Source organism: Lepisosteus oculatus, chromosome 5 (assembly GCF_040954835.1).
Source record: "Lepisosteus oculatus isolate fLepOcu1 chromosome 5, fLepOcu1.hap2, whole genome shotgun sequence".
Lineage (NCBI taxonomy): Eukaryota > Metazoa > Chordata > Actinopteri > Semionotiformes > Lepisosteidae > Lepisosteus > Lepisosteus oculatus.
In genome coordinates, this window is record NC_090700.1 from 14,408,413 (window position 1) to 14,432,089 (window position 23,677).

Genomic DNA, 23,677 nt, shown 5'->3' on the forward strand with positions numbered 1-23,677 from the left:
CTCATTAACAAACAACAAGATTATCCATATCCTTCAGGATCAATAAAGTCTTATCTATCTATAACTATCCTATAGGAGTTTTCTCAAACAAAATACGTATTTCTGGCAAATGGGATGTTTTGTTCTTGATTTACTAAACAAATAATTTACTATGAATACTATAGAGCTTTACAAGACAGTATGTTTGAAGTTTGACTTCATTGAGTTTCAAATATGGACCTGACTAAAATAATGGTTTCAAATTTAATTTCAGTCAGAACCACATTTCAAGCACAAATTCCTGCCTCTGACCTTCAGTGACAAAGACATTGAAGAAGAAATCAACAAAACCAGTTATCCTCAAGAACATGGGAAAAGGTAAAATTCAATAAAGTGGAATTTATTTTACTACAGCAGTTTTGAAGTGCTATCACAGCAACAAGACCATTTCATTTTTCTAAGATCAGAATGCCTTCTAATGCCAGTACATGGCTGCATCATTCATATATATTTGAAGCATCCTCATTCATTATACAAATACCCTAAACAGCAACTACAAGTCTAAAGTACAATAAGCATTGAGTACTGGGTGACAACTGTTTCCTTATTAATTCTAATCACAAATTAATAAAAGAATAGTGGATGGCGCACATTAGTAAGACTCAGATACTTAGTATTTGGAAGGCTTTATATATTAAGGGTTTCATAAATTAAAAACAGAAAACAGACAATCCCAAATACAACCAAAAATTTAAATGCCAAGTGAGTGGCTTATCTGTTTTTATTGGTTGTTCATAACAGCAAGTAGAGAGTTTACACTGGACAATGCTCTGTGAACTTTATCCAGATAAAACATACTGTACCTAGCATCTTCTGCATTTCAGACTCCGTCATGCTATTTTTAAGCATGCCAACAAACCCCCCAACCACGGGGGTCCGAAGGCCTATCACACATTAAAATACTTTGAAATACTTGATGCCCCCACTACCTGCGAGAAGCCTGATCTTTCTGCTGCTGGAATTGACCCCTTCTTATCAAAATACTCAGAAGATGAGTATGTCGACTCACAGTGAAGAGGAATCCAGATTAACAGGTGATCATCAGGTGCTGGCAGTTACTTTTTTTAAAAAACTTTTTTGTACAGTTTTGTTGAGAAAAAAAAACTTAAACTGAGAATGTCTTATTACAATAAAATGAATGTGTTTAAAGGAAGCTTGAATTCAGTTGTTTTATGTTTATCCATGTATTGTATATACAGTGCCTTGCGAAAGTATTCGGCCCCCTTGAACTTTTCAACCTTTTGCCACATTTCAGGCTTCAAACATAAAGATATACATTTTTTATTTTATGTGAAGAATCACCAACAAGTGGGACACAATTGTGAAGTGGAACGAAATCTATTGGATTTTTGAAACTTTTTTAACTAATAAAAAAATGAAAAGTGGGGCGTGCAAAATTATTCGGCCCCCTTGCGTTAATACTTTGTAGAGCCACCTTTTGCTGCGATTACAGCTGCAAGTCGCTTGGGGTATGTCTCTATCCGTTAGACATCGAGAGACTGAAATTCTTGCCCATTCTTCCTTGCAAAACAGCTCAAGCTCAGTGAGGTTGGATGGAGAGCATTTGTGAACAGCAGTTTTCAGCTCTTTCCACAGATTCTCGATTGGATTCAGGTCTGGACTTTGACTTGGCCATTCAAACACCTGGATACGTTTATTTGTGAACCATTCCTTTGTAGATTTTGCTGTATGTTTGGGATCATTGTCTTGTTGGAAGATAAATCTCCGTCCCAGTTTCAGGTCTTTTGCAGACTCCAACAGGTTTTCATTCAGAATGGTCCTGTATTTGGCTGCATCCATCTTCCCCTCAATTTTAACCATCTTCCCTGTCCCTGCTGAAGAAAAGCAGGCCCAAACCATGATGCTGCCACCACCATGTTTGACAGTGGGGATGGTGTGTTGAGGGTGATGAGCTGTGTTGCTTTTACGCCAAACATATCGTTTTGCATTGTGGCCAAAAAGTTCGATTTTGGTTTCATCTGACCAGAGCACCTTCTTCCACATGTTTGGGGTGTCTCCCAGGTGGCTTGTGGCAAACTTTAGATGAGACTTTTTATGGATATCTTTGAGAAATGCCTTTCTTCTTGCCACTCTTCCATAAAGGCCAGATTTGTGCAGTGTAAGACTGATTGTTGTCCTATGGACAGACTCTCCCACCTCAGCTGTAGTTCTCTGCAGTTCATCCAGAGTGATCATGGGCCTCTTGGCTGCATCTCTGATCAGTCTTCTCCTTGTCTGAGCTGAAAGTTTAGAGGGACGGCCAGGTCTTGGTAGATTTGCAGTGGTCTGATACTCCTTCCATTTCAAGATGATCGCTTGCACAGTGCTCCTTGGGATGTTTGAAGCTTGGGAAATCTTTTTGTATCCAAATCCGGCTTTAAACTTCTCCACAACAGTATTACGGAGCTGCCTGGTGTGTTCCTTGGTCTTCATGATGCTCTCTGCGCTTTCAACAGAACCTTGAGACTATCACAGAGCAGGTGCATTTATACAGAGACTTGATTACACACAGGTGGATTCTATTTATCACCATCAGTCATTTAGGACAACATTGGATCATTCAGAGATCCTCGCTGAACTTCTGGAGTGAGTTTGCTGCACTGAAAGTAAAGGGGCCGAATAATTTTGCACGCCCCACTTTTCATTTTTTTATTAGTTAAAAAAGTTTCAAAAATCCAATAGATTTCGTTCCACTTCACAATTGTGTCCCACTTGTTGGTGATTCTTCACATAAAATAAAAAATTTATATCTTTATGTTTGAAGCCTGAAATGTGGCAAAAGGTTGAAAAGTTCAAGGGGGCCGAATACTTACGCAAGGCACTGTACCTGTACATTTCATAAGCCTTTAAATTACACAAAATTAACAGTACACGCATTTCAAAATATAAATTAACTTCCTCTTATGTATATAAAAATGTTTCTTCACTAAGTATAATTTAAAAATTGAGTAGATGCTATGAGGGAAATGAGATATATAACGGACAAAATACTTTAAAAAAAGCAGTACATCAGTGTTATATTGAACAATTCTTTATTTCAAAATTATGTGAACAACTGAAGACTTTTAAACATGCCACCATTAGCCACTTTACTGCATCTTAGTACATTTTGTTTGGATACACTACTTTCTTCATGCTGCACAGTATGTAACAATTCCACAGGAATTTTAAATGTGCAAAAATAAGCAGGATTTTCATTCAGCTCTTGAAGTCAGCAATATTTCCAAACATTAAACTTCATTATCGAATCAGTATATTCAATGCTATATTGTCATGTTTTAAATACAAAACAAAAAGCTTCCAACATTGAATAACTACATACATGTGCAGTCAGAAACCAAGTTACGTATTTTACAAAAATTAACTGTTTGCAAAATTAATGTGGAATTAAACGCAACACCAATGAGGACTGTGATGTCAGATTTAAACAATGCAAGAAGACATTTTATAATATAGCAGAAAGAATTCAGATTTTGCTTGTATGAAGCACACTGGACACATCTATAGCAGTGACCAACTCTGAATCCAATACAACTTAGTTCATTCATAATAGGGGCCTATTACAAAATGCAAGAGTTTTTCCATCCATGTTTAAAAAAAAAAACCCATCTAATTGAGGTCCATGTTCGTAGTGCCATTTATACCATTTTGAGAGATTTCCTCAGGAGTGATGACATGCTCCTCCATGGTTTTAGCTTCTGTCTTCTTGATACTGGCATTTTCTTCTATTTGTCCGTTGTCCTCTACAGGAGACTCTACTCTGGGCTTAGGCTTTGAGACAACAGGTTCGCAGGTAATATATAGCTCCTAAGAACAACAGAATACATCCAGTCAACTTTTGGTCCCCCTGATTACACAACCTCACAAACACCCCGCCAGCATCATACAGATTGAATGGGGCATTCCAGCCTGAAAAATGCTAGGCCAAAGCTTTATATCCTCTCAAATACCAAAGAAAATGACAAGCATTAAAATCTCAAAACCCCTTCTGACATTTCCTACTGATTCTTCAAGAACTGTAATTTACCTTTGGTATGCTATGGATTTAAGAAAAAAAAAGTGTTAAATTTAAAAATAAAAATAAGAAAAGAGAAAGCTGTTATTAGTTACATGCATGTTATTGGGACGTTGATATGTCCTACTGAATAATCATGCCCTGGGTCGCACCTTAAGTTTGGCTTTAATCTGTGCAACGCGCACCACGGGGTCCTGATCTGGTTGGAGTTGGTCCTGGGCATTTTTTACATTGTTCACCCACTCCATTGTTTCTCGGACACATTTTGTTACCTTCTCCATGTCAGGCGCATCAATGTGAATGTACTTCTCATCCTGAAAAATGGGAAATTTTAGGACATGCCCATTGGAGTTACAGTATGAAGTGATTCTGGACATCCCCCCCATTTATTCCAGTAAACTACAACTTTAATTGCAACATGAGTATAACATTTTATTTTAATGATATTGTTTTATGAAATGGAACTAATTCTCATTAATGCAGAAATTTCATGCTTAAAAGTGCTTACCCCATTCCTGTAATCTTCTGTTATCTTCACATAAGCCTGCATTTTGGATGTGATCTCTTCAAACAGCTTGGGCCTAACTTCAGCTTCTTGGTATCTTTCCTGGACAGGCATGCCTAGTTTCTACAGAGGAAAGATACGTTTTTTCTTGCTGTTTGGGCCATAACATAGGAAGTTACATAATCACATTTACTTAACCCAGTGCTAGCTGTAAAAATCCCCCTTAGACAGTAATGCACTGTTGATTAGAATATTTGCATTTATTTCTACTTCTGTTGTTTGCAGCAACCTTCAATTTGTATTAAACATTTCCTCAACACTAGGAAAATCTCAAAACAAACATGGCCATTCATTTATCATTATTTCTACTTTTGGTAAAATCAAAAGGAGCACCAAAAAAAAACTTACTTCCTCTTCTATTATTATATGAAAAAAACTGAAAAGGGCTTAAAAACAATCCACTTAAGTCTTACTTTACCACAAGTCAGAAAACACTTGTTACTTTTGTGAAGTACTTTCACAAATGTGAAGATGATGTACCTTCAGCTCCTCCATCTTGTCAAGGTAGGCTTGCTTGGGCTGGTCTTCCCCTTCGTCATACAGCCAGTTTTCCGTCTGGTCTAGCAGTTGTGTGAATTTCTCTCGATCCTGAGAGTACACACGTCTGTCAATTTGTGCTCCATGATCATTGTTCATGAAAATGAACAGACCACACCCTCCTTATTTAATAACGCTTAATGGAATACTGTGTTAAAGGCCATTTATCACCATTATCAAAGTTAACTGGCTGGAGGTGCACTGAATCTAGAAAGTAAAACTTACTTGTTTGCTGACAAAAACTTCATAAGGGCCTTCAAGTTTGTGCCGGAAGTAGTACACATATTCCTCCACAGCGTTTTTGGCATTATTTCTTTCATTCTCCAGTTTGTCTTGTATTTGCATCTTACCCTGTTATTAAAAAACAGAATATTAATATAACTGCTATATAATGAAGACAGCTTTCTCAATTTGTCCATCAACGGTATTATAAAATAACCAAAGCAGTGAAATTTCAGAAAGAGATAGTAAGTAAGATTTGCAAAGGCTTATCCTTTTTTATTACCTATAATGTTAGAATATTGTTTTCCCTTACTCATCTTAAAGGGGTTCTTTGTTTAGTGGAGAAGGAGTCTACTGACTCAGAGTCTAATTCAGTCACTCATGCCACAGTTGCACATCTATAATAGCATGCAGATGAAACTCAGAACACCACTGGATTTAAAAGTAATACATTAATGATGAGAAGGCCAGAACGTATTGCCAATATGTTTAGATGATGACAATAATTTAGAAAAAGCAATAGTGATCTCAGTACATTTGCTTTTCGTAGATGATTAAGAGTTCTGCTCAATGGACACCACCTACCTCCTGTTCCAAATAGGCGTTGAGCTGCTCTTTACCCAGCTGCCACACTAGCTCAGCCTGAATGGGCAGATCAACATTTTTTACCTTTATCTTCGGTTTCTTTGCTTCAGGTGGTTGGTGTGCTTTAAGTTCTCCATTCACCTAAAACAAAAACATTTATATCAGTCTCCTCTGCATCCACCAGGCATCCTTGTATGCAAGAAATCAAACTTCAATGTAAGTTGCAAACTTTGCAATGAATACTTTCCAAAATCACCTAATGTAAACGATTTTGATTGTTGTTTAACCTGTGTTGGGAGTCCGGACAAGTACACCATAAAAGTTTCAGTAATTTACATGTGTCTGCGTACTGTATTATGAATACAGTCAAATGTCTAGACCAGGGATATACATTTTTACTTCTCCAAATAATTTTAAACACTTGAATCAATTGGAATTTTAATGGCAAATCAACATTATTCAGTAAGACAGTAGTACATGAGACTGTAAGACCTGAAGAAGGCTCCACAGCCAAAACATTGTGTTTTTCTTCTCTTTTCAGCATGGAATAAACCTCTACTTTTCCTTTGCAGCCTATGTATACTGACGCAGCTACCTACTGTACTTTAATTTCATTATTCAGTAACGTAACGTAGCCTTATTACCAGTCCCCCCTTCACCGTTCCCCCCCCCATTGTCAAAGGACAACCTTCGGGAGACAAGTAGCAAGAGTTTTTACAAGCAAAGTATACAGAATCACTTACTTTCTGTGGGGTAACATCGTTTTGCTTCCCCTCTTCAGTAGGATCGGGTGAAGGGGGAGACTGTGCTTGGTGATTTTCTATCTGTATGTGGGGCAGTGTTTCGCCCTCACTTTTCCCTGGTGCCTTGTTCTGTAATTAAAGCCCCAGGACGAATCAGATAGCATTTCATTTGCAAACCACTTCCATCATCTAGATGCATGTATCTATCAGACCATCATTGAAGACCATGCCTGGAAAAATATTGTGACTGGAAGCACCAATGGTGACGTTCACAGCAAATGTCTGAGAGGAAGAGAACACTCACCCCCCCCCCAATAACGTAAAGAAAAAAAATATAGGTCTGCAGCCTTTCCTTTCCACAATTCTTTGGCCAAATGATCATCTACCAATTACATCACCACTCCCTGTGCCCTGCTATGTTTATGGGGGACAGGAGGTGCCACAGCTTTGTTTATATGGCCAGACTTTTATCTCCCAAGCCAAGTTAGGAAGCTATTTTGGCTTTAATCCTGAATTTCATTTTAATGCATTTTTTGCTGAGAAATATTGCATTATGAGAAATATGCATATGTCAGCTTAAAGTCAATTTAATTCCTGTGAAATGTCACACAAAGTAATTTCATGCAAAGTGTGAGTGCAGGGTGTCTCTAGTCACTTTTATCCGCTTAATACAGAAATGTCTTGCAGTCAGGAGCTAATAACAGCAGGCAAATTTCCCCCAGCCACATTCTACAGAACATAAAACCACCAATAATTTTTAATGCAATAAACACTGAACAGACTGCTGCGTGTAAATCAGCATATAATCCAAACAGGTAAGGAAGAGAGAACAATACACAACAAGGTAAAATAAATGTGTTTAGCAGAGTTTCATTCACACATTACTGAATATTACTCTAGTCTGACCTGGTACAAATTCCATATAAATAATGATAAAATAGATACTTACCTCTCCATCTACAATCACAGTACTCTCCTGGGAATTGGCCTCCTCTTCCATGTCATCCATTATTGAAGTGGAATCATCATCCTCAGTTTTAACTTTCTGCACCATGGATGCAGAAGAGACGCTGACAATTCCATGAGCGTTCACTCGCACCTTCACTTTCACCTTGGACTTCTCCCCATCATCCTGTGGGGTCACATTCTGCACAGTAAACTGACCTGACGAGAGAAAAATACACATTGCATGTGCTGCGAAAATGCATTGAAAGAGTGTCATTTAACCAGTGAGCAATACTGGTAACTTTTGTATGGGACATGCACATAATAAGGGTTTCATTTGAACGATTACAAGCAAAGCAATTGCAAACAAACAGACTCTTACCAATCTTGGCTTCAGGGTAAGGCAGAGTATTTGGGTCTGTATAAAAGGCTTCCAGCATAAAAGGATCTCTCCTGTAGAAAGTGATGACTTTGGAGAAAGGAGAGATATGATTCTTGCAAAACACTTCATGGTTCCTAAAATAACACGAGAATAGAAATAAAAATACAGGATGTTTAAAAACAATATCATATGATATAATTCTCAGTATATTTCTTTAGTGCACCAATAAAACAAAGTGTACATAATAAGAAATAGCAATACAGTACCCCATGGGCTCATCAACTTCTGTGCTCCAGGAAAGTGATACTGGAAAGGAGACCGCATCTGTGATGGAGAAATCTCTCACTTTAAAGGCAGGTGAAAGAATGGCACACTGAGGAAATAGAGAGAAAAATAACAGAGGGGTTAGAGTGAAATAACTTGCAAGTACTACGTTACAGATCATGATATCACTATAATAACATGGGATGTTTTGCTTTACAAAACATACCATTTTATTATATGTTACAGCAGAACCATACACATTTGCCCTTTCATTTTCTGCCAATGCCAATTTAAAATTTTAGACCCCATGGATGGCTGTAGCTATTTCTAGTTGATGAAATGCTAACTGTGATAAAGTTTTACAAGTTGCTCTGCCTATCTTTCCAAATCCAAGGACATTGCACATAATGATAATGGACCGTTCAGTTGTACAGGCCATGCATGGAGATGCATGTCAATATTTGTTATTTTATCGTGATCTTAAAAAGAACGTTTTAATTCTGCTCAATCTTTCCTTTGAGGTTTGCATGCAAGCAGCACCTATAACTAACCTGTAAAGCACAACCCCTTGCAACAGCTTCATCAGCATTCAGCGTCGTGCTGACATCCTTTCCAAAGAACTTCACAATCCTTTCCTTAACGGCTGGAATGCGAGTTGCGCCCCCTACGATCTCCACAGAGCTAATGTCTTGAAGCTGAAGCTGAGCTTGTTCGACAACTGCTTTCAGTGGAGCCACTACCCGCTCTATTAGATCTGCACACATCTCCTCAAACTGAGCCCTGTGAAAGAACACAACCGTTTAGTATGTAATGTACTTAATGCAGACTATTACAGTAAATCCTATCCTTAAGTTTAATACCATCCTATTAAATATCAGAGTTTCAGGAATGCCATACACTCTATATTACACACATATACCACATATGAAAAGAGAGGCAACACAATGGTTTATCAAGGGGGTGTCAACTGTGAATGTTACAGGCTAGCAGAGAGTGTGTCCACCAGTAGCAGTCATTCAAACAGTTGATCTGCACTTTGCACCAGATTGCAGATGCTATCTTGGGCGATTCTGTCCCATTCTTCTCACAGAACCTAGACAAGAATGTGACAACTCACTAAGCATGTGTGGAAGTAGTATGAGCTAGGCTCTGCTCCAACTGAGATTTGATTATAGTCGTGCGCGGCTCAGATCAAACAGTAGCAAACTCTGCTACACCAAAAAAGTTGTTTTCCAGTGGTAGAAGACTTTGTATCTGTATAGGTTTTGAGGAGGCTGCATCACTTCTGTAATTTGCTCAGTGCCACTGAGCTGTGTTACACCAGCACTTGATCAATACAGCACTGTGCAATCAGGATGCCTCAAGCAATACAAGTGGAGTTCTGGGCAAGAGAATAAACACTGCTGTCCAGACTGTTGTACTTGGATCTCTCCATTGAGCGTGGTGAGGTGTTATGACTTGTGGTCTTACAGATCATGGCCTACTAATGACAGCCTGTGTTGGTCTGCACTGTCCAGACAAGTGTGTTGGCTCAAAACATACCATAATATGAAGGTGTTGTTCTCTTGATAAATGGGAAATACTGGTTTTGTTCTGTGTTTTCCCCATCAGGCTTGATCATCAATAAATTAAATCACATCAAAACAATCAGCTCTATCAACACTAATAACTTTATTTAGTCCCTTATTTAGCCGTGAATAATCAATGTTTGGGTAAAACAATTTAATCACTATCCAAAATCTAACTACTTTGTTTTTCTAAACTCCCTAGCCCCCAGATATGCTATACTATCTGAAGCTATTTGAGGATACTGGTATATTCACTCTGCCTGGTAGTGGCTTTGGATCAAAATAAGAAACCTACCATTTCAGAATGACAATATTGCCACCAACTGAAAAGCTTAAACTGTAACTAGAAAGTCTGCCATTTACACTAAAATTTCTTCCTTGAACAATGTCTTATGTACATTATGATTGCTCTGCGGCTAATAGTATGCTATCTAGCAAAGAACTGGGAGTCTGACCATTTTTAAGCATAAGGAAATAGAGAAACATTTTAAAAAATCTCTTCTGTGATTTTAAATAACTAATTCAGGGACTGTCAAATACACTGTTGGTTAAGGAAGAAACTAACCAGCTCATGTTCTAAAAGTAAAGAAAACATTTTACGGTCATTCACTCACTTTTTATTAAGACTAGAGACCCAGACTAATACCTGTTCATTTTTCCAGCAACATCCTTGTCATCCATGAAGCACTCAATGTTGAGGGGAATGTCTGTGGAATTGCTGCTCATGAGTTTCTTGAGCTTCTCACATTCCTGATGGAGGCGCAGTAGGGCTCGTACCCTGCTCTTCACATCTAGGTTATACTTGGACTTAAACTCCACGCTGAAATAATCCACCAGCCTCTGATCAAAGTTCCTTCCACCCAGGTAAGGATCAAATGCAGTAGCTAGCACCTAGGAGTGAGAGTTTGAAGACAAAATGAATACATGACAAAGCGTACAACAGCAACTGTACAAACAGGCAATTCAAAATGAAGCATACCTTAAGCTTGCCCTTGTTAAAAGCACATGCAGAAACCTGAAAAGCTGAATGACCCATGTCAACAAAGACCACAATCTTGGGTTTTTCTTCTGGGGATGGAAGGTCCTGTTTATATATCCCATAATTCAGTGCAACTAAGGAGACAAAAAGGAATAACTTATAAATCTGGCATACAACATGATGAATATAATTCTACTTATGCTACTCTTCCAACTAGCAGCTCCTGCCAGTCACCTATTAATACCAGGTACTCTATGTAACCTCTTAAATTCACTACTTTTCCATACCAGCTGTAGTGTCATTCATCAGCCTCAGGCAATTCAAACCAGCAATCTGGGAAGCATCCAGGACAGATCTTCTTTCGGCATCAGTGAAGAATGTGGGGACCTTCAAAAATAGAAGATGAAGATGAAGATGAAAGTCAGTGAGTTTTCAAAATTAAAGTATATGCCCCTCTTCTCACATGTATATGATATATCTACAATACATAACTAAAACAAATACATTTTAACAAGAACTGCTTTATTAGTATTTATCCATTACATATACTGTTTCAAGACTGTGGGAGTTCTAATTCTGCTTTACTTTACTTATCTAAAATTGTGAAATTTTGGAGCTGGGAATAGATTCTAGCCACTTACAGAGATGACACAGTCTGTGACTTTCTTCTGTAGATTGTTCTCAGCTGTCTCCTTCATCTTAGTCAAGAGCATGGCCATTATTTGTCCCACACTGAAGTGGTGCTCTTCATCGAGATACATCACCTATAGACAAAAAAACTCAGTCACTACAAATCTGATAGCCAGTTATCCATCTTCTCCAGCACTTCACACGAAACAAAGACAGGAGGCAGAAAACACCTATGCAACATAAACATAACATGATTTTCTGCATTTTTTGGTAATTATCCAATACAGTATGTCTGACAGGACATAAATTCTAAAGCAGCATTAGACCTGAAAGAAACCATTAAACAGGCCTTGGGAAAAAAAATAAAGGTCTAAAGGTCTTTAATTTAAGGCCTAAAGGCAGTCCAATTTACAAGATCATTTCTGAAAAAGGTCAAATTAAAAGTAACTGCTTCCCAAAAGCAAATTGTGAGCTACATTTTAAAACACAAACTTTTGAAAACATTCTTTAGGACACTGTTTAAGGGTCCCTTTCTTCCTAAGCCACCTTTGACTGTTAAATTAATATGAAGGGGCAGTCAGCCCATGGGAATTACATGCGTGAGTACTTCACAAGTGTTACAGGATTGTTTCATTGGTAAGTATTTCAGAGCATGAATTCTAAGTTTATCCTACCTTTGCCCCAACACTGCCATTCTGCAGGGGAACCAAATCATAGGGCAGGTTGGCCTTCTCACTTTGGACAACAGGGTCTTGGAATGGTCTTCCATGTAACCTCTTGAAGTTAAAGACCGTGTTCCTTGCATTGGTAATGAGCTGGATAAAAATAATACACAGATCATTTGAATAAAATAAAACATACTGTGCTGTTTTAACCCAAGAGTCAAAGCACAATATTACAGACCGATAAATGCACACCTTCAATATATACACTTTTAGTTTTCTTGAAATAAAAAAAAAACATACTTACATGATTTTTTGCTGCATTACCAATTGTTCTGTTTTTGGAACCAAATGACACAACAGCTCTGCAAAATAATAACATCATATTAAATGTTATTTGAAAGAATGTAAACTAAAATGATTCAAATTACTTAAGCCCTAGAGCATGTAAGCAAAATCTCAAATGTTTTCAGAAATTTCATGCTCTCTTTACAATGCTTACTATCTTCATTTTTTCTGTAGTTTTACCAACAGATCTGGCTTTCAAACTAAATCCTTGTCCAGAATATAATGTGTAAATTACTTTGATTCTAGTCCTTTAGATTAAATCATTGTGATTCATAATAAAACAATACCTTTTAAACTTTCTAGTCGATCCTTTACACATTATTCCTAGTGTATTATCCTAAAAAAAGCCCACCTATTAGGTAACAAAGTGTAGGGTCTGTGCCCACAAGGCTAAACAGGAGTAAAAATGTAGACATACCTCTAACAGCTGTTTAGATAATAGACTATAGACAGCAGTCTGAGTGCATAGCCAGTGCTCAATCTGGCCAAGGCTGAGATGCTCAATTTAACATCAATATGTTGTTCAGTCAGAGTGAACCACTGATAACCACTATGAGCTTCTGCTACCCCCTTTCCTAGACCTTTCCAGGCAATGTTGACGTCTTCTATAAAATCTTATAAATCAATAAAAAATAACCAAACTCTGTAGGTAGATGATGACTGGCACATACAAGCAGAGGTCCTTCCTGAAACATCTTGATACCCTCTGCCAGGCATTAGTTACACTTCCTGTATCACAAGACACCAGCTGTGACTGCCCAGAAACTCAAATCACCTCCTACACTAAAGGGTCAGATATGGTCTGCCTGAATATCAGGGGGAAATTCAGGAAACATGGAAGGGCTGTCTAGTCTCAGGCTACCAGGAAGCCATATACAGTAGATTCAGGGAGCCTGGTCTTGTACATTCGATTAATAAGATGTTGCTGTATTGCGTACAGAAATAAAGTATTAGTCCCACTAATATTTTGACAGGTTTTGCTGTGGCATTTCATAATGTGACAAATTATTATGCAGGTAATCGAGCGATAAGGGAAACAGATTTCCTAAAATATATACTGTAACTGGTTATTTTTTAAAATGTCCGTTTTTAAGAAGTGAACAATAAAAGGACTTTAAATACCTGAACGCGTACTAATTTCTATGCTACAAATTACAGGACAGATGCTTTTTGAAAACATAAAATTCTGGGGGTAAAGCCATCTAGGCTTCCATTTCACGGATTAAAAAAAAATGCAAGCACCCAATGCAAAACATGGGATATGTATTCTAAAACGACTGTAACAGCTGTATCAAGAATTACCCCAGACCCAAACCTGGACGTTTTGTTTAAAAAGAACATGGTACAGTAGCAGCACAGAGCCTGCCTGTGGTTTCCATTCAGTTACGTAAATTCAAGATGCAGCTCGGTTCTTCCACGCGGTTCTGGAATATTCCTTCCGCTCAGCAGACCTCCACGTGATTTAAACCGGGGTAGATGAAAAATGCCTTCCTACATTTTCATCAATGGATGGGACTTCAAACTCCTTATTATCACTGTTAGGCGAAAAGCACTGCGTCCCTTTTTGCTTTTATTTTATGCCCACATTTGGTTCGCGGGAAAGCGAGCACTACCCAGTTCCCCAAATTCTGATCAATTAAACATATTTAGCGATCTCATAAATCGACTAAATTTCATTCTAGCCTAATATTTAACATGTTAAAGCGATGAAGTCTGTGCAGAAGGTGCATATATTAACAATCACGTATAGCGTCTTTCTCTACCAGATGACTGTCACTTGCTGGTGACATCACAGGATTTGACAGAAACGCTGGGCACAGAGGCGAAAAGAAAACATTTTCTGGGGGGTTTAAATCCTCCTCATCCGGGAGGATTATGAAACGGGATTGTAATTATTTTTCTACACCGTACACATTTCAGCTCCTGGCTGTGCTTCCGTGTCAAGACGAGCACTGCGCTGCACCTGTCCTATCTTTTGTGGTGGATGTTATTCCTCCCTAATAGACGTACTGTATATGTTGCAGCCTAGCTAATGTTACGCGTGTGATATTAGCCGTGTCACATTTAAAAATCAAAGGCTTCATCTGCATTCGTACTTTCCAGCGCTTGCCAATACTATGCTTGCAAATCCAAGTCTGCAGTTACGATGTCTAATGCTGATCTGTACAGTGCACCATTTCAAAGCCTCCGGTAATAAAAACATAGGGAATTGTGTTCTCGGCAAGGTGGTACCGTATACATTGATAACTGCAGTTCTACACAATGCAAAAAAAAAGATGAAATACGAAGGTCATTAAAAATTAGCACCCCAGTTGGCTAGAGAGTCTGATCAGTCGTTGACATTTCCACTAACGGTAACAATTGGAGCTTTAATTATTAAAAACAGCAACAACTTACGGCGTGCATCTGTCGGTGAATTCGTTCGCTACAGTTTCAATTCCTCCGGCTCTGGCAACTGCGATGTAGCAGTTCTGAAATCCAACATCAAATCCGACCACCGACATCTTCGGATTGTTTTTCCCCGCTCCACAGTCAGCAACCACCCAACACCGCCTCTTCTAAATGCGGCCAATGCGCCCTCCCGATGTGCGATTGCCACTACGAGTCTCGGAGAACCGGCGCTCTGCTTCTCTCAGCTCCGATTGCAGCTTTAGATCAGATCACCACCCACCTCTCCTCCAACCATTTATATCTCACAGCCGGCGAACTTTCGAGAAACTTCTCCATGCCTAGTACTACTACATTCACTTTCGCTCACGGCTAACCGCTTCAAGCTTCCGCTACCCCCTTTTTTCTGGACCTTTCCAGGCAATGCTGTAGCTTTCTATGCGAGCAGGCCGGCGTGCTCAAGGTTTTCTGCGTTGTTGCTGTGGAGACGGGACGCCCTGCTAGTGCAAGGCGGAGCGTGATCATGAAACGTCGGGTCCCGTGGAAGTACAGTATGCGTTTCTCCTTTCCTGCGTGGGCGCTCACATCGTTTTCTTACCTGCACAAATATGCCTCCGTTCACAATAATGTGCAGAGTAGTATTTCTACAATAGAACATGTAGCGGCTTGTTGTAAACATATATATAATATGCAATCATTTGACACCGGTCACAGTAAATCAAAGCTGTCTAGCCAAGAGAAGCCCTTTGCACTGGTGGTAGTCGCATCGTCTTAAGCGTCTGGCTAAATAACCTATCAATGATAAACGTGTTAAAAGAAAGGTTAATTTTTTATTTTATCGATTTTACTAATAGCAAATAATTTTCGCCATCGACAAAATGTATGAATAAATGAGAATCATACCAGACCTCTGGAGTCCATTACTGTATGTGCAGTGAAAAATGCAGAGAAAAACCTTCTTCTGTAAACGGTATTACGGTATCTGGAGGTGTGTTGTTTGTGCCAGCCGTGTTGCTATTCAGTGCACGAAAGCCAAAGAACCGAAATTGAAAATAAGCAATGGGCGATTAATTAACTTTGTTGTTCTGCAGAAGACGATGCCTAACATAGCTACGACGTTTTTGTAGCAAGAGATTAATATGGAAATATTGAGGAAGAGTGGCAGTTGCACGGTCTGACCGCAGGAGGGCGCTCCCGAACCACACATGGCACCCGGGGACGCCAGCATTCTTTTCCACGGCTGTGTCGGCGGGTTACTGAAAACATCCTGCTCGGAGCGCTGCCAGCACCTTCTGGTTTCGGAGGCTGACAGTTCTGTATTACATTGTAACATCCCCGGGCTCCGATCATGCTGGCTGGTAACTCTCTCCTTGGAAACAAAGTGGCTACCGGTCTCCTGTTTGTCTTCTTCAGTAAGTATCGATTCGGTTCGCAATCTTTTTTGCCAGTTAATCATGTTTTTTTTTTTTGCAGTGCCGTCCATGCCAGGACCAAACGAGTTAGTACTGAATTTGTTGGCAGGACCACCGGGCGCATTTAATGCGATCTCAACACGGGCTAGTTGCGTTGCAGAGCTCGGGCAAAAGTGTGCGAAAGCAGGGCTCAACTGAGGCAACGGGCGATTTCTGTGACCCAAGGTTTTGCGAATACTAAAAAAAGGTCGTTAGTTGAGAGGCTACAAATACAAAATAGGCCTCCATTAGATTTTCTTTTACAAGTTTGTAGGTGATTGCTCCGACGCTTTCAAAAAAAGTTCGCTTGCTTGTCGTATGTTTCAAGACAGACTGCAAAATGTCCAGCGTAAACCGAAGTGCAGAATTCGCTGAGGCTTAGTCCAGGCATGTACTAAAGACAAGTTGTGAGTGAATTCTTTCTTTTTTCAGCTGTCGGGGAAACAGAGCGTGAGGAATGTTAGAATGAAGCGGCGACGTTTGGAAGAGAAATGTGTGTGTGCTGGGTGCTGGTTCAGCACAGGGCATGTTACAGTACATGGACTTAGGAAAGATCAATAACCCACGGCATTCAAATTCTTACAGAAAAGCACGTTAGTGATATTTATATGCATAGTGATATTTAACAATCTCAATTTAAATCGTTGGGGGTGTAAATCTCATGATAAGTATTGGGCGATTAGACCTCCGCTCTATCTATAACAAGACAGGGTTTTACAGTTCAAGTTTAGTTTTAACGGTTGTTTGAACAGATAGGAGGTGACTCATAGAAGGAATTCGTAGCAGTTGTTAGTCTTGAAAATGCATTTTGATTTTTAGTGACATGTTTGTCGAGAATGTAAGTATAATGCCATATACCGCCCTGAGCGTAATAATGTGAGTTCAAGAATTGGGTGTGTTGGTTTACAATCCGGAGGAATCTGGTAAATATTAAGAGACATCTCGGATTCAAAGGACAATGCGATGGTATTCGAAGTAACATCAGCTTTGTGCGTCTCAATGCAGTATGGCGAAATTAACACAGTTAATTTGAGATAAATATAATAAAGAATTATGGTTTTGTAAATCAAAATCAGTGCTGATTATCATTTGTTTAAAAAAATCTGAAACGTTAAAAGCAAGTAGATATAACCTTAAAGCTCCCTGTGTAATATGGAATGTAGGTACTTTGGCTACTGAAACCTCACAATGTAATGCAGTAGGCTCTGTAGTTGTACGGGATTTACACTGTAAATATGAGCTTTGTAGGCTATTAAAATACTGGGTTTTTTTAGGTTCAAAAAGGGAATACGTTCAGCCCACTAGAAACTATGTGTGGAGGAATCAGATTTGGAAGGTGCTGCTTCGTTTTCTTGTTATAAAGAGAAAAACGTTCCTTTGGGAAAACATTATGCCTTCGGCCGTCCTGAAGGTTCCCAAAGACTTCCCTGCTCATCCTAACCATGTTATTCTCGTTAAGCATCCCGTGTGGGCTGTCATATACTGTCTGCCTTTGCTCATGGCGATCTTGGTGTTAAACGGAGCTTTCACAATTAGAAAGCGAGTGCACTGCGTTTCTTTTGAAGTATTTACATATGAATACTCCCATTTATATGCGTCTTTAATACAGGCACACACAAATATGCCACATTATACAGTTGTTTGTGACATGCTAACAGATTCTGCAGATCTACATAGAGTAACCTCATTCTTTCTTGTCCTATCGCCTGTGATGAGTTAATTGTGAACAAGGAATGAAATGAAACTGAATATGTCTACAGTATATTTTCGGTTCTAAAAATGTTTGGTTAGCAGTGTTGCTAATTGGACGTTTTTCCGAAAAGGGTTGTGAGATAAGTAGAGCTTTAGACATGTGTTCCATTAAAAATGAATGTAACAAGCTAATTCTTCTGCCCATGATCAGGCAGTACAATTAACTGAGTGACTGCTGTATTTTAAATATTCATCTAATAAAGTAGGTTCTGTAAATTGCATCCTGGTAATAAAAAAAGTAAGGCTCTTCAATACCTGACTTGCATACCTACAGGCACTAAGGCCACACTCTTTCAAAACTGTAGGAGGTATGGAGATTTGTGTTTGATATATTAAAGAAGAACTGTAATTTAAATGATGCATTAGAACAACACTGAGCAGAACACGGGATTTAACTCGACATTAAAGGGAAAAGAACATCTTAGCCTCATCTAGCTTTGCAGTACATATAATAAATCTGCAATGGCCTTTTTCATTAATTCTTAAGATGACAATACAAGTAATCTAGGGGTCTGAGGGAATAAGTATATTCTGAACTGCATAAAGAATAGAAGAATTTCACATTTAATCAAAATGAAATGTGCTAAGCCTATTTTGACCACACTGTATAATTCTTTTATCAGAATTCTAAATAACTCCTAAGACTGAGTAGCTGGTCAATAATAAATAATATTTTTTTAAAATTTGTAACAATTTGTAACTTTGTAAGGGCAGCATAGTGGTGCAGTGGTTAGCATTGGTGCCTTGCAGTGCTGGGGCCTTGGTTTAATTCTAGACTCGGGGTGCTATCTGTGTAGAGTTTGTATGTTCTCCCCATGTTTGCATGGGTTTCATCCCACGGTCCAAGGGCATACTGGTAAGTTAATTGGCTTGTGGGAAAATTGGCCCTGGCTTGAGTACATGCATGTTTGTGTCTGTGTGTCTGTGTGTCTGTCCTGCAGTGGACAGGCGTCCCATTCAGGGTGTCCCCTGCCTCGTGCCTGTTGTTTGCTGAGATAGGCTCCAGCTCCCTCATGACCGCGAATTGGGTGAAGCCATTAGAAAATGGATGGATGTACTGTAAGCTTGTGGTTTTATATTTGTTGGTAAGATTACTAAGGAATTTTAACTTTGGTAGTTGGTGTTAGAACTAGTTTCATAAAAGCTAATGAGAAGTTAGTCTATAACTAAGAACTAGAACAGCAATGTATCTTAACATAGAATCCAAAGTGCTTCCCAAACGTGTTTTGGTTGCTGAGCTAACCATCATATAAGGTACAGATACTGTAGATATTCTGAAATGTAGAGGACTATATAGAATGTTGTTAAAAAACGTTATGTTCAATTGTTTTTTTAAAGAAGCCAGTAACGTACCTCAAAGACCAAGATATACCTAACATTCTGAAGGTGACATTTAAGTTCAGGTCTGTTGTCAGTGTGCTTAGTTGCTAGGAAAGGTTTTGTAATAATTACTCATGTCACTGACCTACTTTCCCATAACCAGCACTTGATTTGAGTTGCTAAAAGCTCTAATAGATGGGTACGGGCTGCCTTGTTTGAAGGGCATTTGCTACAAGAGCCTACTCTGCTTGTGAAAATGTGCTTTTGTCAGTTTTCTGAGACTTTGGATGTATTATTTATAATTACTGGAGGAAGATAACTTTTGAAGTGACACACTACATCATGGCCATTCTCCAGCAAATGGAATATTGAAGTGTCATCTCCATGTTATATATTTCTTCTCCTCTTCCAGTTTGAATTTTACAGAACTCAAGGGAACAGCACTTTTTATGGTCGCTGGGGACTCTAAATTATATGCAGCATTTACATGCAAAACTCTCACAGATACCCAGTTTCCTCCACCAAAAAGGGGTAAAAATAACCATATACAAACATGAAAGAATATGATCAGTTTTCTCAAATCCAGTGTACTGAAAGACTGATGCCTCGCAAATTTTTCCTTAATGTTCCTCCTGAACTGCTATCCATCGAGAGTTGATACGGAGAGAAATAAAATATTACAGTGTCAAACACTATAAAAATCTACTGAACTGTGCACAGCATGCCGGGCTGGCAAACAATTGCTTGGCTGGGACTCCAGCCACACAGTCTCTAGCTTATCTAACACTAACAGTGTTTGATTTGGTTGGGAGGAAACCATTGTTAGCTCGCTGCCTTGTGATGTAGAATCCAGTAGATGGGCATTGTTGGCTTGATTAGCAATAAAATGCCACATGGGAACAGGAACGTGTTCCATGAATGTGTAATTGTTTAACACTGGAAATGTCACTTTCCATCAAGATAGTGGAGCTCTGGCACTGTCGAGTCAGTCCACAAGACAGATGGTATTGGAATTCTCGCCTGTAGCAAAAAGTGGAGTGCCCACTACTGTGGGAAAGCTTTCCAGCAACATCTCAAATCAACATAGGCACAAATGCAACCGAATGTTTTGTGATTTTTTTAAAAAGGTTTGTCAACACTGGCTACTGCATTGTAATAGTAGTGCCTTTGTGTTTGATTACACGCGAGGGTTTCACCCAAAAGCAGTTGTGTTGCTAATGTCACCAGAACTCATCCCTCCAAGGAAAGTAAAAGATGAGAGAACCACCCACAGGAAGCGAAAAGTACTGAGAGGGAATGCCGTTCCTGAGACTGTGTGATTGTATTTCTTTCTACAGTGTGACATCTGACAGCCAACCAGATTAGGTATGCCTGTGTGTTGGAGTGGGAGTGGCGTCTTGGGTAAAATGTGAGTCTGGAGCACTGGGGAGCATCTGGGGAGCATCTTTTTAATCAGCTATGTGTGGCACTGGAAAATTAATTGCCATTTTCAGCTAACGTCATCTGTTGTGGTGCCTTGGCACACTTGCTTCATTTTAGAGAAGGACCTGCCTATTCTTTAAGTCAGGAGGGATTTCTAGTGCACTTTAAATCATCAAGGGCTTAAGACTGGAGGATAAGCATAAAATTGCTTTAGCTTTTCCTTAGACCTTAAGCTGTGGATGTTTTCATGAGGCGGAGAAAACCTGCTGGATCTGGAAAGAATCCAGAATGAGTAAAGGTACTCCTCCTTCAAACTAAAACAGCCATCAAAAGTGTCTGCATTCCTTAGTATTCAGGGCCAGCAGTAGTGAATGTATTCCATGAAAGAGAGTCTGCAGCCTATAGACAAAATGCATTCGGCATGTCAGTGAGAATGCCTTTTCCTGAACAGCTAAGAAAAAGCTTAACGCATTTCCTGGACAAGTGAGTACAGCTTTAAAACCTTTTTCAGGTTTTCAAAGTTATTACCTGACATCCTTTCTGACAGCTTTTCTCGCAGGTGTGTTCATCTGTGGCCCTTAAGAGTGTAAAGAGGTGAGGGATTCCTACATCAGCTTCGATCTCTGTCTTTTGAAGGCAGTAAGAAGCAGTGTAATGCTGTGGGGCTATGAGGTCCCCTGGAAATAAAAGTATGGCCAAAAAGCCAGGGCTATCTCTGCTGTTCATCACACATCTAAAATTAATTCAGCTGCTAAAGAATCCATTATATCCTTTTTTCCTTAGCAAACAAATGGAACTACATGCTCCTTAAATCAAGGTCAATGGAATTTCTGCATCAGCCTTTTTACATGAATCTCTCATTGACAGAGCAAGCTGATTGTGAAGACTGTTTAATAAACCATCATGTCAGACACAGTAATATGACTAAGGCCCAAAGGACAATTTTCAGAGCTTGTGCTTCATAGCAAGAACTTGCTTTCTCGTTTCCGAAAATGCATACAGTATGTTGATGCAGACAAGAAATGAGGCTGGTTGTGGTTTTGAGTGTATTTTTTCTAGACCATTTGCTATAGTGAGAAAGAATGGATTGATTTGTGCTCTGGAGCAATAAAGCTTGACAGCAAATGTACTCAGACATAAAATTACTACTTTTAACCAGCCAGGAGTCAGAATTATTTAATTGGACTGGAACTTGCGCTGCTGCAGCAGAATGTCAGAATCCTTGATACAGGCTTGCAGAAAGTGAGTGGGATTTCATTTATGTCACTGGCTATGAATGTTGGTGTATTGTCAGCATACCTAGAAGACTAGATACTCTTTGAGCTGTTAGGGAATAATAAAGTGTTATATAGCTTAATTATCATGGATTTAATTTAACATTTGCCTTAAAATGACAGATTAAAAAATAATATACCACAATTTCTCCCAACTCCTACTTTAAGATACCTTTAACATTTTTTATCCTGTCTGTAAGGAATGTAAGGAACTTTTTTTCAACAGAATTAAGCTCATATTTTAGAATCATAACACTTGTAATCAATAGCATTAACATGCTATGTGTACCTCCCTTTCCAGAAGCTCCCTTAGAGAATCTTTACGGTAGCTATCAGATTAAAAGCCTAAACGCGAAGCAATTACATTACATTTAGTTCATGTCCCTTGTGTGAAGAGCTTATATGGAATGAAATGGAAGGCAAAAAGCACTTGGATATCCCATCACATGGTCTTTAATGTTCTGGAATGCACTGGAGAAAAATGATTCCAGTAAAGGAAAAGGGGGTTAAAGAGACAACTGTTCACTGCATGTAGGATTATAGAAAGAATAAAAAATTAAAGTTTTTTTCTTTCATAATTTGTGAAATTGACCGTGAAATTGAACTAAAGAAGCCAAATTGGATAAGAGTTTTTTTCATTAAAATAGTTTAGGATCCAGATCATAAAATCAGTAGAAAATATAGGTGAAACAATACACATCAATGAGACGATCCTCTCTTTTGTGAGTTAAATGGTTACCAAAGAGTGTAGCCTCTAGTTACTTCGGGGTACGATGTAATTTTGTATCCCCTGGAAAGAAAAATCTAAAATATTCCATTAAAATGGGTTCAGCAAACTAGATGTCAAAAGCGGTGCTTCCAGCCCTACTCATCATGTCTGTCTGAGAGATTGCAGGCTTCACTTGAGTGACAACCAATGGCATTTTCCATTTTTCCGGACACCCTTGCTCTTGGGACTCGCATGATGAGATTGTACTTTTGTGTCTTATGTACTGGAACAAGGAGCAAACTTGGCTATATTGTAGGCCTACATTTTTAAGTACACTTTTTAAGCAAAGGTATGCTTTGTAGAATCAGGTCTGAAAGAAACTTGGAAGGCCAATGCTACAGTGTTTTTTTCCTATAGCACTTGGTCTTAAGCTCTTCTTATGCCCCCCTGTTCAGCAGGTGTTCACTGGCTGTAAATGTTGGAGAATACTTCATTAATTATTAAGATTTATGTCTTTCTTTCTGATAGTAAGAACTCCCAGACATGCATGTTTTCCAATCTTAAGGAGCTTTCAAAATATCTTATTTCATAACTCCGAATAATATTACTCACAAAGACACAGCTATCAGTACTGGCCAGCCTGTGGTATTTTTGTCCTGTGGTTAGCCTGCTTTTGACAACTGTGTAAAACACAGACTTTCTGCTGTGACGGAGTGTTATTTTTAAATGACTGGTATACAGGTACTCTTGCTGCCTGCTTAAATAGTTTTTGCTGCATACTCGACTTTACTGTTTGCAGTGAGGTTTTGTTATTGTATTTAATCATTATTTTCCTCTTGTGCTTCATTAGAAGTAAAGACTGAGAGGGAGCTTTGTC

The 23,677-nt window shown here is 38.9% G+C and overlaps 3 protein-coding genes across 6 annotated transcripts in view; 2 read left to right on the plus strand and 1 right to left on the minus strand.

The window, feature by feature from the left end:
- wdr95 (WD40 repeat domain 95) overlaps positions 1–1,192 on the plus strand; it is a 31,798-nt gene extending 30,606 nt beyond the window's left edge. Inside the window, exons 29-30 of the mRNA XM_015339225.2 lie at positions 254–357; positions 864–1,192. Of these exons, the coding sequence (XP_015194711.1) occupies positions 254–357; positions 864–1,053 (294 nt within the window). The 3' untranslated portion in view covers positions 1,054–1,192. The remainder of the gene's footprint in view (positions 1–253; positions 358–863) is intronic.
- Positions 1,193–3,054: 1,862 nt separating this feature from the next.
- hsph1 (heat shock 105/110 protein 1) lies at positions 3,055–15,438 on the minus strand. The gene is made up of 18 exons (XM_015339226.2): positions 14,882–15,438; positions 12,444–12,501; positions 12,149–12,289; positions 11,486–11,608; positions 11,132–11,231; positions 10,845–10,978; positions 10,512–10,756; positions 8,849–9,077; positions 8,300–8,406; positions 8,034–8,167; positions 7,656–7,870; positions 6,707–6,835; positions 5,964–6,104; positions 5,382–5,507; positions 5,100–5,207; positions 4,563–4,682; positions 4,207–4,368; positions 3,055–3,846 (listed from the first exon to the last, which is right to left on the minus strand). Exons 1-18 carry the CDS (start codon positions 14,986–14,988, stop codon positions 3,649–3,651), a joined length of 2,577 nt encoding a protein of 858 aa, XP_015194712.1. The 5' UTR covers positions 14,989–15,438; the 3' UTR covers positions 3,055–3,648.
- A 686-nt stretch (positions 15,439–16,124) lies between these two features.
- Positions 16,125–23,677, plus strand: part of b3glcta (beta 3-glucosyltransferase a) — an 89,244-nt gene continuing 81,691 nt past the window's right edge. For all 4 annotated transcript variants that reach the window (XM_069190137.1, XM_069190138.1, XM_069190139.1 and 1 more), the window contains exon 1: positions 16,125–16,284. In XM_069190137.1, coding sequence (XP_069046238.1) covers positions 16,221–16,284 — 64 coding nt within the window. In that variant the 5' untranslated portion in view covers positions 16,125–16,220. The remainder of the gene's footprint in view (positions 16,285–23,677) is intronic.